Source organism: Nerophis lumbriciformis, linkage group LG12, assembly GCF_033978685.3.
Source record: "Nerophis lumbriciformis linkage group LG12, RoL_Nlum_v2.1, whole genome shotgun sequence".
NCBI lineage: Eukaryota > Metazoa > Chordata > Actinopteri > Syngnathiformes > Syngnathidae > Nerophis > Nerophis lumbriciformis.
In genome coordinates, this window is record NC_084559.2 from 17,999,758 (window position 1) to 18,019,573 (window position 19,816).

Consider the following 19,816-nt stretch of genomic DNA (forward strand, 5'->3'; position numbering starts at 1 on the left):
TGTCGCTATCTTTCTAACCATGCTGAACACCCTGGTCTCTGATGATGCATTGCTGTGTGGCACGCACAAAAGTGCCTTCATCAAATGCACCAGAGTCTGGAATCTTCCATCTCTCCCTAGCATACTCCTTCCCCTTCGAGCTGTCCTGGATAAACTGAAATTCTTGTTTCCAATCATTTTGGAACTTGCAAGCGTACTTCTTCTTCTTCTTACTCGTCGTCGCCATGACTCTTTTTGGTTCTTCTGCTTAGTCTGTTATGTTTTTGGACATTACTACTTGCCGTAGTTTTGAAACAATGCATGATGGGAATCCGGATGTTGTGTGTCAGTGTATTAACGTGCTGGCTGGAATAAACACGCGCTGAGCAATTGCTCCGTGCCTGCCTACTTTATGGGTTATAGATAAACCTATGGATAACGGAGACATATATAATAGTCTCCTTCTTGTTTTGTGTGCAGTTGCGCACTGAGCTCCAAAAGCCGTAGATGTTATAACGTGACGAGGCCGGAACGCTGTTTATAAGGAGGAAAAGCGGACGTGACAGCAGGCTGTCCTCACTCAGGTCCGGCTGGAAATCAGGAGAATGGTTGTCTCGGGAGATTTTCGAGAGAGGCACTGAAATTCGGGAGTCTCCCGGAAAATTCGGGAGGGTTGGCAAGTATGGTAATAACTACATAACTAGCATTAAAACCCACACACAGTAACTACATGTTCAGAGCAAATTAAGCTTCAAAATAAAAGTATGGCATTATTAACAAAATTTTACCACAGCAACTAAAAAAAACATTTAATACTTGTTTTTAGATAAACATTTGAAGAAGGATTTGCACGTTTGAAAGTTTTTGTCATTGTAGTCAAAATATACAATAACATCAGCACAACTGTTTGATAAGAGTATAAAACATCAAATGAAAACACAAAAATAAAAAACATTAGGGACACTATATATTTTTTCAAGCCAATACCAACACAAATAACTGCCTGCTTCTCAAGACCGATACCAATAGCTGCAAACTTATTTATTTAGTCAAACTTTGATTTAACTGTAGATTTTGCACAACTTTATTGGTGGCTGGCTTTAGGGCAGCTTCTTTAGCAGTGCAGGTGTCTTTGTAGTCTTTCAAAACGCCGTTGTAGTGATGCTGGCATTTCATGTGGCTCATTTGTTTTTTTCCCCCTTTTGCTGTATTTTTGCGGAACATTTGGTGCAACTAGCACGCTAAATGGCTTCCTCTGAAACAATGATGAATTCCCACACGATCAACATGTTAAGGGGAAGGTCACGGCCATAAATGTTGTGTACTTGATTTGCTCACCTTAATTAACCCTTCTACAACACATTTCACTGGAGCCATTGTTTTTTTTTTAAGCAGTTATCAGTTATTTTCTAATATCATCAAAATTATCGGTATAACGTCATAATTCCTCGTATCAGTCCAATAATTATCTGTCCGATATTTATCGCGCAGCCCTAAAATATTCACAAATGGAGGAAAATCATGTCAACAAACTATGTCCCTTATCGACCCAATTCTCCTCATGTCTAGGGATGGATATTGTTGACATTAGCCAATGTAGGTGCCAAATCAGTACCCGAACCAGTACCGGTACTTAAAATAAGAATACCCGATATTTTGTCTAAAAAAAATAAAAAATAAATAAATTTGTTTAAATCTTAAAAAGGCTTAGTGGCCACATGCGTGGACAGCACCTTTTTAGCTCTTATTTCCAAAATTGTGTACACTACTGAATTGGTGTCTTATGGCCCTTATGTGGACACTTATACTGCCATCTGGTGGTGTCAGAAGAGTATAACATACAATGGAATTTGGAAAAAAAAAAAAGTGTAAAAATAAGAATTAGCATGTCACTAAACATGAAGTACACGTTTGTTACTTATGGACTAAGTACATCATATCAAAAGATGATTCTTAGTTTTTATTCTAATAAGTGAAGTCCAATAAGCCCAAATAGCAAAGAGAAATAAAAAAAGCATGTAAACAAACAGCTTGGGCCTTAAGAGGCTAAGTATCTTTTCGTCATTAAAGTTGTACGACTTTAAACACTTAAATAATATAAATACAATTATAAGTAATAATAGTAATAAATTCTCTAATGTGAGATAAAATCCACGGACAATTATCCCCTACTGACAGATATAAGTTAGAACTATGCGCTACTTTATATTGGGAATGGCAACAGTGGAGGATGAATGCCCCACAACAACAGGATAGAGAAAAAGAAGGAGCTTATTGACCACGTTGCCAGACTGCAACGGGGTACCCGCGCAATGCACTCTGGGTAAACCTTTACCATATATGGATAATTTGATGACGTCCATTGAACGGGCGTCAACTTGCAGTCCATCCATCCATCTTCTTTCGCTTATCCGAGGTCAGGTCGCAGGGGCAGCAGCCTAAGCAGGGAAGCCCAGACTTCCCTCTCCCCAGCCACTTTGTCCAGCTCCTCCCGGGGGATCCGGAGGCGTTCCCAGGCCAGCCGGAAGACACAGTCTTCCCAACGTGTCCTGGGTCTTCCCCGTGGCCTCCTACCGGTCGGACGTGCCCTAAACACCGGGGGATCCGGAGGCGTTCCCAGGCCAGCCGGGAGACATATTCCCAACGTGTCCTGGGTCTTCCCCGTGGCCTCCTACCGGTCGGACGTGCCCTAAACACCTCCCTAGGGAGGCGTTAGGGTGGCATCCTGACCAGATGCCCGAACCACCTCATCTGGCTCCTCTCCATGTGGAGGAGCAGCGGCTTTACTTTGAGCTCCTCCCGGATGACAGAGCTTCTCACCCTATCTCTAAGGGAGAGCCCTGCCACCCGGCGGAGGAAACTCATTTCGGCTGCTTGTACCCGTGATCTTGTCCTTTCGGTCATAAGCCAAAGCTCATGACTATAGGTGAGGATGGGAACGTAGATCAACCGGTAAATTGAGAGCTTTGCCTTCCGACTGAGCTCCTTCTTCACCACAACGGATCGATACAGCGTCCGCATTACTGAAGACGCCGCACCGATCCGCCTGTCAATCTCACGATCCACTCTTCCCTCACTCGTGAACAAGACTCCGAGGTACTTGAACTCCTCCACTTGGGGCAGGGTCTCCTCCCCAACCCGCAGATGGCACGCCACCCTTTTCCAGGCGAGAACCATGGACTCGGACTCGGAGGTGCTGATTCTCATCCCAGTCGCTTCACACTCGGCTGCGAACCGATCCAGTGAGCGCTGAAGATCCTGGCCAGATGAAGCCATTAGGACCACATCATCTGCAAAAAGCAGAGACCTAATCCTGCAGCCACCAAACCAGATCCCCTCAACGCCTTGACTGCGCCTAGAAATTCTGTCCATAAAAGTTATGAACAGAATCGGTGACAAAGAGCAGCCTTGGCGGAGTCCAACCCTCAAACTTGCAGTCCACTCATATATTTTAATGTGTGATTGCCATTTACTGGTCACACTTATCATTATACCGTGTGCAGAATAAAATTGCTTTTAGGTCAGTAAGCGAAACCAAAATTAAAACGTACATTAGGCGCACCAGGTTATAAGGCGCTTTGTCATTTTTTTTTGCGAAAATGAAATAATTTTTAGTGCGTCTTATAGTCTGAAAAATACGCTACTGAAAGTGCAGTATTTAGGTTAATGCTCACTGTCTGTTCTGCTGACTTTAAGCGTTAAATATCACAACACTCTGCCTATAGCTAAATTGATTTACCTAAATTTAAATAAGGCACCGATAGTTACTTACCGTATTTTTCAGACTATAAGTCGCAGTTTTTTTCATAGTTTGGCCGGGGGTGCGACTTATACTCAGGAGCGACTTATGTGTGAAATTATTAACACATTACCGTAAAATATCAAATAATATTATTGAGCTCATTCACGTAAGAGACTAGACGTATAAAATTTCATGGGATTTAGCGATTGGGAGTGACAGATTGTTTGGTAAACGTATAGCATGTTCTATATGTTATAGTTATTTGAATGACTCTTACCATAATATGTTACGTTAACATACCAGGCACGTTCTCAGTTGGTTATTTATGCCTCATATAACGTACACTTATTCAGCCTGTTGTTCACTATTCTTTATTTATTTTAAATTGCCTTTCAAATGTCTATTCTTGGTGTTGGCTTTTATCAAATACATTTACCTAAAAAATGCGACTTATACTCCAGTGCGACTTATGTTTTTTTCCTTCTTTATTATGTATTTTCGGCCGGTGCGACTTATACTTTGGAGCGACTTATACTCCGAAAAATACGGTAGTATTTTTTTCTGTCTGGTTGTTACCATTCACTTTGGCAGTTTCGATATCGATCCCCATTTATGTCTCTGGTGAAAGTCCCGAGGTAATGTGCAAGCAATGGCTAGTTTCGATTTCGGTTATGTTGACCGCCCTAAGAGCGTCGACATAAATGGGTTTCACTGTAATATTCTAAATAATTCCCCCCTCACGTTCACACATCATTAAGTACAGTGTTCAATGCTCATGAATAGCATACTTGCCAACCCTCTCGAATTTTCCGGGAGACTCCCGAAATTCAGCGCCTCTCCCGAAAACCTCCCGGGACAAATATTCTCCCGAAAATCTCCCGATTTTCAGCCGGAGCTGGAGGCCACGCCCCCTCCAGCTCCATGCGACCTGAGTGAGGACAGCCTTTTTTCATGACGGGAGGACAATAGGGTGACAAGAACTAAATCAGCCAGACTACAGATAAATTGTATTATTATGTTTATCTTACCTAAAAATAAATATATATATTAATAAAAAAAAATAAAAAAATGTTTTACTATATTTTGCTAAAAACATCAAAATTAATTATATTTTTACTTGTATTTTTTTCTGACTCCTTATTACACTCAGCCATAGAATTCCATCCATCTTCTTCCGCTTATCCGAGGTCGGGTCGCGGGGGCAGCAGCCTAAGCAGGGAAGCCCAGACTTCCCTCTCCCCAGCCACTTCGTCCAACTCTTCCTGTGGGACCCCGAGGCGTTCCCAGGCCAGCCGGGAGACATAGTCTTCCCAATGTCCTGGGTCTTCCCCGCGGCCTCCTATTATACATTAAAATAAACATATTTGAAATAATTAATTTTAAATGATCATAATAATTCATTTAAAATGACCATATTTAATTATTAAAATAATTGCTTGTTTATCAACAACTTTAACATTTTATTCATTACATTTTGAAGCTCTCAGAAGCCAAGTTATGTTATATTCCTTAATATTTATTTATGCAAGTTTGAAGTATCAATTATCTAAACACAGTTTTGTTTGCATATTTTCAGGATGTAGATAAATATATATATATATGTGTGAAATACTTGACTTGGTGAATTCTAGCTGTCAATATACTCCTCCCCTCTTAACCACGCCCCCCCACCCCCACACCTCCCGAAATTGGAGGTCTCAAGGTTGGCAAGTATGATGAATAGTCATCAAGAAACTTTAAAAAAATCCCATCTTTACCAGGATACTTGCCAACATTACTCAATTGTTTTAAAAGTACATAGTAATGGCAAGTTTCTTCGTGACACTGGCAGGTCTCCTCCAGTCAACGAAATGAAGGAGCTTATAGTATCTCTGAAGAAAGCTCCATTTCTCACCTTTAGACCTGATGCAGGTCTGTTCTTCATTGAAGTGAAGAAGATCATCCTGGTGGAGCTTGTGGAAGAATTGCATTTTTGGAGGAACTCTAAGACATTGTGTACGACTGTAGGAATAAAAGATTGGTGGTTGTACTTGAAAGGTTGGTTGCAGAGGATGCCTGCCTGATCAGTCTAAGTTGTTGGCAGACAGGAGGTGGGCTGAGAGAGAGAGACAAGTCTGGAGGAGGCATCAGAGACACTCTTGTTGGATGTGTACCAGGAGGGAGTGAAGAGTGGCTGGGCACCAACAGGAGAGTGTCATGGTTCAAGGTCCAAACACTCAATGATCGTTGGCCTGATGAGACAAGCTCTTGACTAAAGGCTTCAGTCATTTAGACTTAGACTTCCTTTTTATTGTCACTCAAATTTGAACTTTGCAGTACAGATGAGAACGAAATTTTGTTGCATTAGCTCATGGTAGTGCAGGATAAAATGGCAATAAGGTGCAGATATACATAAATAGATTACTGTACAGAGAAATATATTGCACTTTTGCATATGCATCCACTTTATGGATGTATGTTATATTGTCTTTACATTCCAGCAAATTAATCCATTTTTTGGGGGGAATTGAGGGGATTATTATGATGCGTTCAAGAGTCTTACAGCCTGAGGGAAGAAGCTGTTACAGAACCTAGAGCAGGGGTCTGCAACCCGCGGCTCTTTCATGCCTCCGCCGTGGCTCCCTTTGGCTTTGAAACCAGATGTCAACAAATACTGGTTACTTGATTTATTATATTTCATTTTATTTAGTTTATTTTAATTTAACAGTTGTTATTTTGGAGAGTTCTGGAATCTTGATGTATGAAAATAAAACACATTTTAATATATTGTCGATGGAAATGTATGTCACAGCCCTTATGCGACATCTCTGGCTGCCATGCAATTGTATTGTTTTTAGCGGTCTACCCCTAGCAATGGACGGATCAAAAAAGAGAAACATTTTATTAATTTACATTTTTATTACCGTATTTTTCGGAGTATAAGTCGCACCTGCCGAAAATACATAATGAAGGAAAAAAACATATAAGTCGCACTGGAAAAAACTATGAAAAAAACTGCGATTTATAGTCCGAAAAATACGGTAATTGGCTGTTTTTATTGATGACTAGGTAGTTGTTTTAAATTTTTAGTTAAATGAATATGCAGCAGTCGTATTTTTTTCTAATGTTCAAAATAATTTGAGGATTTGCTTCGTTATACCCAGAAATACATCAAATAAGTGTTTATTTTCATAAGTCCTATAGCACAAGTGTAAGGAAACTATAAGTGGTGTTATCGTCTTTTTAGGAATCTAACAGAGTTTGTGGCTCTAGGTGGGTTTTTTTGGGGGGGGGGGGAAATGGGCTCCAATGGCTCTTTGTATGCTAAAGGTTGCCGACCCCTGACCTAGAGGTTCTGCTACGGAGGCTGTGGATCCTCTTTCTAGAATCCAGCAGTGAAAACAGTCCTTGGTGGGTGTGGGAGGAGTCCTTGCAGATTTTCTGAGCCCTGGTCAGGCAGCGGCTTTTTGCGAGCTCCTGGATAGGAGGAAGAGGAGTCCCTATGATCTGTTCCGCCATTTGCAGAACACCAGGCCATAACCTCCTTGATCAAGAGCAAGCCCTGCTCAAGGGCACCTCCACTCGACAGTGCATACTTTTGCTGCAAAGCTGTTAGACCGTGCTGTTGTGTACTTTGTCGTATGACTTAGTTAAATGTTTGAAGTTAGTTAATTGTTTGAAGTCAATTACCTGGTTAAGTACCATATTTATGTTATCGTAGTTTATAGTGTACTTTAAATGTTGCTATATTCTATGATCCATTACTACCTTGGAACCCCTGTATGTGGACAAACCGTGTAAGTGGACCAACTTGTCAAGTCTTGGTTCACCGTGTTCTTGTTAATAAAAGTGCTCGCTTAAATCGGCGTTGACATGTTTGAGCCCCATGAAGAATCGGTCTAGTCGTGTTGTAGTTTTGTTAACGTCATTGTTATTACTGGGGTGTTTTTACAATAGCAGATCAATGCTTGTGTCAAAATCTGTAAACCAAAGGACTATGGCTGCAGCTATTGCTTAACTTAGTAATCAATTATGATCGGCTAAAAGCTCATTGCATATTTTAGGGGAAATAGTTGAAAGTTGAAATAAGCAAAACATGCTCTGCTTGCCATAACCTTCATTTTTTTCCTCCCGTTTTTTTACCACAACACCCACACACTACCTGATGTACATGTGCTGTATTGCAGAGACTGTGCGGTAACTTTGTCTCCTTATTTAAAGTTCTGGGAACTTCATACGGTCTGGATTCTATAAATTGTCATCATTCATTAAAGGATTATATATATATATATATATATATATATATATATATATATATATATATGTGGGCTTTGTACTGAGGATGTCGTTGTGGCTTGTGCAGCCCTTTGAGACACTTGTGATTTAGGGCTATATAAATAAACATTGATTGATTGATTGAGGATTAATCAAAGCAACAAAAGATAAATCAAATCTTTTTTCTAATCAAATTAATGGATTAATCGTTGCCATGCCAACTCTTCATCCTTTGTGGTGTTGCAACTGCTTTTTTACCTTTTTAAAGCAGTAATCGGCAACCACCGGCTCGTGATGCATTTGCTACCGGGCCGCAGAGAAACAACATTTTTTTGGAACGACAGTATTTTCTCTGACTTAACTTTCGCTTGTCTCACTCGACACATCAATAATAGACTACAGACTGTGGTGAAGTAGGAAAACACAACTTTTGGTGTTTTCCTCCATTTGCTGAATGGCGATATCCGATATATATCTCAATATTTTTTTCCGTAAGGTAAAAACAAAACAGTCTTAGTTACCGGAGATGCTAAAATATTGACTTACAAAGTCAAATTAATGACTTACTGTAAAAAAGCGTTTGCAATAAGCGTTTGAAAAAAAAAGAGTTACAAGTGGGGCCACATGCTGACATATGTTCAACTCATCATGCTTAATTTATTACAGCATTTTGGAAGCCTGTAGTTGATTTTTATTATGTAAATGTTATATTTTTATCAACATGTGATAGCAGGGATCCTGTCATTCTAAACTAGGCTGCTACATTACTAATGATTAATGTAACTATAGCTGAAAAAATAGTGCAATAGGAGAGACTATTAATCCCTGAACACCATGGAGTTCATGTAGGCTTTATGATGCAGTTACATTATTATATCAACTATCAGAGACAGAAACTCTTCATTTAACATAATGTCCTTTTTTGCTGCTTCAACACAGTTCATTCAACACAGAAAAAGGTAATGTGAAAAAACTTAGTTGTTAACTGTAGGTCAATAGTGCTTGTCTTTCTCTCAGACAGGGCTTTATACACAGGCAGGTTGATATATAATATATAGAGGCAGGTAGATGGTATATAATATATAGAGGCAGGTTGATGATATATAATATATAAAGGCAAGTTGATGGTATATAATATATAGAGGCAGGTTGATGGTATATAATATATACAGGCAGGTTGATGGTATATAATATATAGAGGCAGGTTGATGGTATATAATATATAGAGGCAGGTTGATGGTATATAATATATACAGTGCATACAATAAACCTGCAGGGGACATCTCATCACAAAGAAATAAGCTCCCACTAATTAGGTGTTATGATGAGTTGTATTTTTCATGCACTTATTTTTTAACTGCATTTGTCTGCCACGCGTGGAAGTGTGGTCTGTGGTAATGAATGGTCGTCTGTGGTAATGAAGTGTGGTCTGTGGTAATAATGCTACATTAAAGCGGTCCCAGGTGCAAACAATGTTGGGGATCCCTGTAAAGCTTCAGCAGCAAACCAAAGATCCTTTATTTTGTTCTTTCATTCACCTTTCTGCTACTAACAAAGTGCACTTATGTTATTTTTGCACAAATGTAAAGACACTATGGCAGGTTTAAAATCCTTTATCTCCTAGTAAAAGGAAGTGTCAGCAACAGCTGGTTTGGGTTATGTTGACCACCACTTATCTGACGGATTTTCACTACAACTGGTTCCACTTTATAATAACCGTATATGCCAGTTTACCTCACTTTCTATGAACCCTCCCACATAGGAAGTCAGTCAGGTTTGTGCAGCCTAAAATTGTCCAATTGTGAGTTTTTGTGTCTCTCCCCAATCCAGGAATTGTGGTAACGTCTTCTGCGCCAACTGTTGCGACCAGAAGTTGCCGGTGCCAAGCCAGCAGCTGTTCGAGCCCAGTCGCGTGTGCAAGACGTGCTACGGCAGCCTCCTGCTCAGCGCGCCCCCGCTGGAGAAGCCCATCACGGCCAGCTCGAACTGAGCCTCGGAGAGAGGAGGTGCACCCCCGCAGGAAGGAAGTCGCAGCTGACACACTGCTGAAGAATGCCACCGAATGTCCCGTGGACTCGTGTGTATGTGTGTGTTTGTGTGTGAGTGAGTGCGCTGCAAAAGTGGACTACGTGTCCCACCAGCGGCATGTTAGCTTTGCACAGTGGGACGGCGTAGGAGGAAGTCCCTCGTTGGCCACACGGATGGCATGATGGGCGCTCACAGCCGTGCACTACAGGAGCGAGAATGGACTTCCTGGTGCTTTGGACCAGGAGGCAGAAGGTCGTCTCACTCTTCTCCTCCAGAGGAGGTCAGTCCACTTTTTATCCCAATTTCTGTCTTATTTTCAGACTTTCATGTCCAACGTTGGACTTTTATCAAAATGGACAGTTTGGCTGTCAATCTTTGTGTTGCACAATCAAATCAGACAAATGTTATCTAATTCTTATCAACACATTCCTGCTCATTGCACACAAATGTCAAGTTGAACATAATTCTACTTTTTGGAGTCCTGGTGAGACGTCCTCGCTGCCCGCTCGCCATTCAATGACCTCCGTTCACACACGCTGGTGGTTTTGTAAAATAAAGGAATAAAATAATATATTCAGATATGTCTTATAGCATTTTAAGTACAAAATGTATAGAAACAGAGAATAGTGGCTCACTAAATTAGTCACCAAAAAGTTTTGTTTTTTAACTTTTTTGTGTCGATTGCAGAATTGATCTATATAAATATATATACTTATAATTTGCATCCTGTTGAGGACACAGGTGTGTGTGTGTGTGTGTGTGTTTTGTAAATTATAGAAGCACATGTTGTCCTGCTGGGACGCTCGAGTGTTTTATTCCCCACCACCTTTTTGAAATGCAAATATTTATTTTAATAAGCAGGAGTTTGTTGAATTTTGGATTTAGACAATTCAACTGCCACGTGATAATCAGTGTTTCTCACATGCTGCAGCCACTTCGGAGCGACAAGCCTATGCACACACACACACACACACACACACACACACACACAGAAAAAACAAGTGGTCTGAAACAAGCATCCAAAACTCCAAACTTTAAGCCATACTTGCCAACCCTCCCGATTTTCCCGGGAGACTCCCAAATTTCAGTGCCCCTCTCCCGGGGCAACCATTCTCCCCAAATTACTCCCGATTTCCACCCGGACAACAATAATGGGGGCGTACCTTAAAGGCACTGCCTTTAGCGTCCTCTACAACCTGTCGTCACGTCCGCTTTTCCTCCATACAAACAGCAGTAACATAATATATGCGGCTTTTACACACACTTAAGTGAATGCAAGGCATAATTGGTCAACAGCCATACAGGTCACACTGAGGGTGGCCGTATAAACAACTTTAACACTGTTACAAATATGCGCCACTGTGAACCCACACCAAACAAGAATGACAATGACATAGATTCCCCCTCAAATAACTAAAGTATCACATCGGTATTATTTTAATACTTTTTTTTCATCTAGAAACAATAGTTAATATTTCTTGAGACTAGGGATGTCCAATAATGGCTTTCTGCCGATATCCGATATTGTCCAACTCTTAATTACCGATATCAACTGATACCGATATATACAGTCGTGGAATCAACACATTATTATGCCTAATTTGGACAACCAAGTATGGTGAAGATAAGGTTCTTTTTAAAAAAATTAATAAAACAAAAAAAATTAAAAATATTTTCTTGATTAAAAAAGAAAGTAAAACAATATAAAAACAGTTACAATAGAAACTAGTAATTAATGAAAATTAGTAAAATTAACTGTTAAAGGTTAGTACTATTAGTGGACCAGCTTATGTGTGCTTACGGACTGTATCCCTTGCAGACTGTATTGATATATATTGATATATATATAGGGAGGGGAGGGAGGTTTTTTGGGTAGGTGCACTATTTGTAAGTGTATCTTGTGTTTTTTATGTTGATTTAATTAAATTAAAAAAAACAATACCGATAATTAAAAAAACGATAATTTCCAATATTGCATTTATCGGCCGATATATCGGACATCTCTACTTGAGACCCAACAAGGCAATTTGATAACTCTCATTAAAACAGTAGACAAGATGATAAATCACACTATTATTAACTTATATTGTCCACAACAAAGGATAAGGGGCAGTATAGCTCGGTTGGTAGAGTGGCCGTGCCAGCAACTTCAGAGTTCCAGGTTCGATCCCTGCTTCTGCCATCCTAGTCACTGCCGTTGTGTCCTTGGGCAAGACACTTTACCCACCTGCTCCCAGTGCCACCCACACTGGTTTAAAGGTAACTTAGATATTGGGTTTTACTATGTAAAGCGCTTTGAGTCACTAGAGAAAAGCGCTATATAAATATAATTCACTCACACATTTCGGGAGAACATCCGCACCTTAACACAACAGAACAAATACCCAGAACCCCTTGCAGCACTAAATCTTCCGTAGGGATGTTTGATAAGAAATTATCGAGTTCGAGCCCATTATCGAATCCTCTTATCGAACCGATTCCTTATCGAATCCAGATAGGTTGTTGAATATGGAAAAAAACACAATATTTGGTTTAACAAAAGCTCACTTTTATTTTATAAGAAAAAAATAAAATAAATAATCAAATATTGACTGTTAGCCCCCTAAAAAAATATATATACAGACTTATCTTTTCCAAGGCTTGTAAGAGCTAACACAACTTGTCTACTTCTCAATTGTCTCAACCCGGAAATGCCCAAACTAATGACGCGTAGTATTTTCATATCGCCACAAGGTGTCAGTAAGAGTCTACAATCAAATGGGCATAACATTGCAGGTCCCACAGGGCATTTCCTGTACGTGGGAAGGGATTCGAATAAAGAACCAACTCTTTTTCTTTACTATAGTGGCCTCGGTAACGGCAACCGGTTCTCAAAAAGGGATTCGAGTCCATGGAATCGGTTCTTTTCTTATCGAACAACCGATTTCGAACATCATCCCTACTCTTCCGGGACGCTACAATATACACCCCCGAACCCCCTCGTTTCCCGAATTTGGAGGTCTCAAGGTTGGCAAGTATGCTTTAAGCCCCACCCTCCCTTCACCTTTAAACACTACCTCTACTCTACAGACACACACATTGTGTCTAGTTCTACAGACACACACATTGTGTCTAGTTCTACAGACACACACATTTTGTCTACAGACACACCTATTGTGTCTAGGTCTACAGACACACACATTGTGTCTAGTTCTACAGACACACACATTTTGTCTACAGACACACCTATTGTGTCTAGGTCTACAGACACACACATTTTGTCTACAGACACACACATTGTGTCTAGTTCTACAGACACACACATTGTGTCTACAGACACACACATTGTGTATAGTTCTACAGACACACACATTGTGTATAGTTGCTTAGAGATTCTCACTTTCAGGAAGATTGCGCCTTTCTTGTTCATCTTGACTTCCTGTGTGTGTTCCGCACCACAAAGTCCAAAACAACTTAGTTGATGCTGTCATTACTCGTCTTTCATTTCCTTTCTTTTGAGACTCTCAAGTTAGGAAGACTCGGCAGATACTGAAGTGTTTGTGTGCAACTTCCCAGCTGAGATCTAATGGGCATCAACACTCCATCTGACAGTCATTAAGGTGAACAACATCTCTTTAGTCTTCATTTTGTCTTCATGCTCGTCACTGCGGCCATCACTTGGTGCGCGTGTGTGTGTGTGTGTGTGTGTGGGTGTGTGTGTGTGGGTGTGTGCGTGTTTGACAGTAGAGACGAGTGCCAAGCTGTGTTATTTCAGGTCTCTCACTCATATGCTTTTTTTCCCCCCTCCTGTTGGATCAGCACTTTTGAAGCCCCTCATGTATTTTCAGAGGAATGTTTAGCTGTACATAGCCAGTTCCTATTACGATAAAAAAGTGCTCCTTGTTCATTCAGAATATTTTCTTTTGTGGATTTTACTTTGTTGTAGAGTTTAAATAGAGAAATAAACTAGAAGAAGAAGCTATGTTTTCTGTCCATTAAAGCTGCACTTTGTAGATTGTTGTTTTAAGGATGTGTTGTTGTGTGGTAAAATAATATCCGGTCATATAACCCGAGTTACAACCGTCCCTTGAAAAAAAAAAACAATGGTCGCACCGGAGTATAAGTCGCACCTGCCGAAAATGCATAATAAAGAAGGAAAAAAAACATATAAGTCGCATTTTTTTGGGAAATGTATTTGATAAAAGCCAACACCAAGAATAGACATTTGAAAGGCAATTTAAAATAAATAAAGAATAGTGAACAACAGGCTGAATAAGTGTACGTTATATGAGGCATAAATAACCAACTGGTATGTTAACGTAACATATTATGGTAAGAGTCATTCAAATAACTATAACATATAGAACATGCTATACGTTTACCAAACAATCTGTCACTCCTAATCGCTAAATCCCATGAAATCTTATACATCTAGTCCAGGGGTCGGCACTTTGATCACTCTGATGCGGCGCAGCAACTTACTTGCTGAACCCCCCGATTTTCCCGTGAGACTTCCGGATTTCAGTTTCTCTCGCAGAAAACTCCCTTGGGATTAATATTCACCGACTTTCACCCTTACAGCTATAATAAGGGTGTATCATGATGGTACAACATTTGGTGCCTTCTACAATCTGTATTAACAGTGTGCCAGCCCAGCCTCTTGTCATATACATCTTCTGCTTCCACACGTACGTGACAGCAAGGCATACTTGGTCAACAGCCACACAGGTTACACTGACGGTAACCATATAAAACAACTTTAACACTCTTACTAATAATGCGCCACACTTTGAACCAAAACCAAACAAGAATGACAAACCCATTTCGGGAGAACATCTGCACCTTAACACAACATAAACACAACAGAACAAACACCCAGAATCCCATGCAGCCCTGACTCTTCCGGGCTATATTATACACCCCTGCTACCACCAAACCCCGCCCCCACCCCAACCCTGCTCCCTCACACATCAACCCCCCCCCCCCCCCCCCCCCCCCTCTCTGTGCGTCGGTTGAGGTGGGCAGGGTTTGTTAGCGGGGGTGTATAATGTATCCCGAAAGAGTTAGGGCTGCATGGGATTCTGGGTATTTGTCCTGTTGTGTTTATGTTGTGTTAAGGTGCAGATGTTCTCCCGAAATGTGTTTGTCATTCTTGATTAGTGTGGGTTCACAGTGTGGTGCATTATTAGTAAGAGTGTTTAAAAAAAATGTATACCGCCGCCATCAGTGTAACCTGTGTGGTTGTTGACCAAGTATGCGTTGCTGTTACCTACGTAAGCAAGCAGAAGCCACATACAACGTGTGGCTGATCAGGCACGCTGTTTATGGTAGGTGCTATATGCTGTTCCAACACGGCACGCATGACGCTGACAAGCGCCATTCAGTTAAAACCTGCATGCCGCACCAGTTTTCAAATCCCATATAAAGGTGTGGGCAGCGTGTCTGAGACCCCTGGTTTATACACAGCACAAAGCAAAAAAATATCTTTGTATACAGTGTTATTTCATTTAAAATTTCATAAATTTTTTGCGGCTCCCATAGTTTTCTATAATTTGTGAAACTGGTCAAAATGGCTCTTTGACTGATAAAGGTTGCCGACCCCTGGTCTAGTCTCTTACGTGAATGAGATAAATAATAATATTTGATATTTTACGCTAATGTGTTAATAATTTCACACATAAGTCGCACCCCTGGCCGGCCAAACTATGAAAAAAAACTGCGACTTATACCGGTAGTCCGAAAAATACGGTATGCATCCTCATATTGACCTCAAAAGGGATACATTTTTTCCCCAAATTACCATAAAAATCAAAAATAGTTTGTAAAATGTTATTAGAATGAATGATGGGGAATTTTATAGGAAACTTTACAGCAAACTTATTTCCGGACCTTTTCTGCTGTCACCAAAAAGAACATTCAGTGTGTCTGAGATGAGGTTTGATCCCCAGACAAGGCTGTGTCAGGAAAGGTAACACATAGAAAAAAAGCTAAATATTTGTATTTTATTCTGGTACTTTGGTTATTTTGCACAAAAAGAAAAAATATTGACGATTTGTTCTCCTATTGCTCCAAAACACGCATCTAATTAAATTCAGATTCAACAGCAACAATTTCACACACAAAAATTATAATAAATACAGTACTATTCATTATGTATTATTATTTAAAGATGATGTAGTATTATTGAATATAGTCCATAGTTTCTTCAAAATAGCCACCCTTTGCTCTGATTACTGCTTTGCACACTCTTGGCATTCTCTCGATGAGCTTCAAGAGGTAGTCACCTGAAATGGTTTTCACTTTACAGGTGTGCTTGAAGCTCACAGAGAGAATGCCAAGAGTGTGCAAAGCAGTAATCAGAGCAAAGGGTGGCTATTTTGAAGGAAATAGAATATAAAACATGTTTTCAGTTATTTCACCTTTTTTTGTTGTGTTCAATCATAGTTTTGATGCCTTCAGTGACAATCTACAATGTAAATAGTCATGAAAATAAAACACATTAAATGAGAAGGTGTGTCTAAACTGTTGGCGTCTAACGTATGTATGTGTATATATTAATGTGTGTGTGTGTGTGTGTATATACACTTTTTATTTATATGTATATATAATATATATATATTTATAAAAAATATATATATATATATTTATATATATATAATATATATATAAAAAATAACATATATATAATATATATATTATTTATAAAAATATAATATGTATGTATATATATATATATATGTAATATATATTATTTATGTTTATATATATATATATATATATTATTTATAAAAACATATGTATATATATATATATATATGTTTATATATTATATATCATATATATATATATATATATATATATATATATATATATATATATATATATATATATATATCATATATATATATATATATATATATATATCTCAATCCATTTTCTACCGCTTGTCCCTTTTGGGGTCGCGGAGGGTGCTGGAGCCTATCTCAGCTGCATTCGGGCAGAAGGCGGGCTACACCTTGGACAAGTCGCTACCTCATCGCAGGGCCAACACAGATAGACAACATTAACACTTACATTCACACACTAGGGACCATTTAGTGTTGCCAATCAACCTATCCCAATATAAATATATATATGATATATAATATATATATATATAATATTATATATATATATATATATAGTATCAGAGGTGTGGACTCGAGTCACATGACTTGGACTCGAGTCATGAATTTGATGACATTAGAGTCGACTTGACAAAATGTAAAGAGACTTGCAACTCGACTTTAACATCGATGACTTGTGACTTGACTTGGACTTGAGCCTTTTGACTTGACAAGACTTGCTACTTTCCCCAAAACCCAAAGATTAAAAAGTTATTCAGGAACGCTCCGTATCTTTCATTTTGTACAAGTGTGTGTCTATCGGCGTGTGTGCTGCCTGTCAGTACAACATCCAATCAAATTACATCCACCTTGTTTTCATCCTACAGCATTCATCCAATCAAATTGCAGGGCAACCAACGAAGAAGAAATGTCAAACACACTAGTGAGGAAAAATTATGCCAAAGATAGTTTCATTCGGGTATAAAAACTACGAGTTGGTCAACAAAAAAGGAATTGCAGTATGCAAAACACGCAGTTCGAATACTACAAACGGAGGGGCAACAACTTCCAACTTTGTTCGATATTTGAAGTTGCACAAAGAAGGGTACATTTTGAATGTAAGATAACGTTTATTGGCTAAGTAACGTGACTTTTATTTGCTGTGTAGTTAAATCAGTGAGGCTGTAAACTCACTGCTAACGTTAGGGTACGCAGCATGGAGCACTACTGTCTACTGGTGCTGACGAGACGCGGGGCCGCCATCTTGGAGTGGTGATCCGCTCCACTCAGTGCAATTCATTTGGCAGGAGCAATGAACTGTCAGCGCAATTTAATTCATTTTACCTCACTGAATACCACTGATTTTCACGCACTTTTTTGTCATACGTGTAGCTATGATAAAGGACACATCTTTTATTATTCATAGTTTGCTAAACAGTAATAGAATATTCTTATGTGTTATAAGTGACCAGACGTCCGAGATCAAAACTGGGAATATAATCCCAGAGAAGGGGGGAAAAAACGGTCAGCTATTTTTAAATTGAAGAAACAATATGATTAGGTTATATATACATGCGTATATCCTACATAAACAATGTATGAATACATTAGATATCTATCTTAGGGACCTATAGACTGTATCTCTGTTGCTGTAGCAGCAGAGAGTTTATTTTGTCTTGACACTTTGTATTGAAATTTTGTATTACATTCTTCCCTTAAATGATCATGTTTACAGTGATTGTTTTATATGTATTATTTTATGTAAGTCGCTTTGGATAAAAGTGTCTGCCAAATACTTAAAACATATATAAACACCTGAAAGTCTTTATATCAGCTAAAACCACCAATCTGTTTCACTGGATTCAGAATAAAATTAGATTATATTTTACAATCTTTATCTTCATCATTTATTTCAACTTTATGTTATTCAAGTATGTATTTTTAAATGTAATTAATTGACAAGCAATTCTATTATGGTCATACTCTTGTTTGCTAGCGGCTACGATTTCAGTACTATTGAAGATTTTTGCTCCTTCTCAACAGTGTGATAATATTCTCTTTTACAAAATACAACCAATAGTTAATGTTTTAATCTTACTTGTGAAAAGTAATCCCCCGATTCCTATTTTCAACAATCTGCTCATTTGAGCAGGAAAAAGCTGAACACCATCTTTGTTTTCTACATGTCAACTGTCAGTTTAAGCTGCTCGCCGGCTCCTCATCACCACTTCAAGATGGCGGCCGAATTTCTCGCGTCACAGCAGCCAATGCTGCGTCTACTTATAAGATGTCTATGATTAGTAACACATGTCGGACTTCGAGTATAAATAAATGTTAGTAACACATGTCAGACTGCTAACATAAATAAATAAATGTTTGTAACACATGTCGGACTACTAGCATAAATAAATGTTAGTAAAACATGTCGGACTACTAGCATAAATAAAAGTTAGTAACACATGTCGGACGACTAGCATAAATAAATGTTAGTAACACATGGACTACTAGCATAAATAAAAGTTAGTAACACATGTCGGACTACTAGCATAAATAAATGTTAGTAACACATGTCGGACTACTAGCATAAATAAATGTTAGTAAAACATGTCGGACTACTAGCATAAATAAATGTGACACATGTTGGACTACTAACATAAATAAATGTGACACATGTCGGACTACTAGCATACATAAATGTAACATGTCAAACTACTAGCATAAATAAATGTAACACATTTCGGACTACTAGCATACATAAATGTAACACATGTCGGACTACTAGCATAAATAAATGTAGCACATCTCGGACTACTAACAAATAAATGTAACACATGTCGGACTACTAGCATAAATAATTGTAACACATGTCGGACTACTAACATAAATAAATGTAACACATGTCGGACGACTAACATAAATAAATGTAACACATGTCGGACTACTAGCATAAATAAATGTAACACATGTCGGACTACTAGCATAAATAAATGTAACACATGTCGGACTACTAACAAATAAATGTGACACATGTCGGACTACTAGCATAAATAAATGTAACACGTCGGACTACTAACATAAATAAATGTGACACATGTCGGACTACTAACATAAATAAATGTGACACATGTCGGACTCCTAACATAAATAAATGTGACACATGTCGGACTACTAACATAAATAAATGTGACACATGTCGGACTACTAACATAAATAAATGTGACACATGTCG

General features: G+C 38.9%; 1 protein-coding gene and 1 long non-coding RNA gene across 3 annotated transcripts in view; both read left to right on the forward strand.

Annotated features, from left to right (window-relative positions):
* LOC133623062 (phosphatidylinositol-3,5-bisphosphate 3-phosphatase MTMR3-like) overlaps positions 1 to 10,798 on the forward strand; it is a 51,552-nt gene extending 40,754 nt beyond the window's left edge. For both annotated transcript variants that reach the window (XM_061985994.1, XM_061985995.1), the window contains one exon: positions 9,806 to 10,798. In XM_061985994.1, the coding sequence (XP_061841978.1) occupies positions 9,806 to 9,965 (160 nt within the window). In that variant the 3' untranslated portion in view covers positions 9,966 to 10,798. The remainder of the gene's footprint in view (positions 1 to 9,805) is intronic.
* Positions 10,799 to 13,132: 2,334 nt separating this feature from the next.
* On the forward strand, positions 13,133 to 13,960 carry LOC140679229 (uncharacterized). The gene is made up of 2 exons (XR_012050735.1): positions 13,133 to 13,262; positions 13,338 to 13,960. It is a non-coding gene; the product is annotated as an uncharacterized lncRNA (long non-coding RNA).
* Positions 13,961 to 19,816: the final 5,856 nt, after the last annotated feature.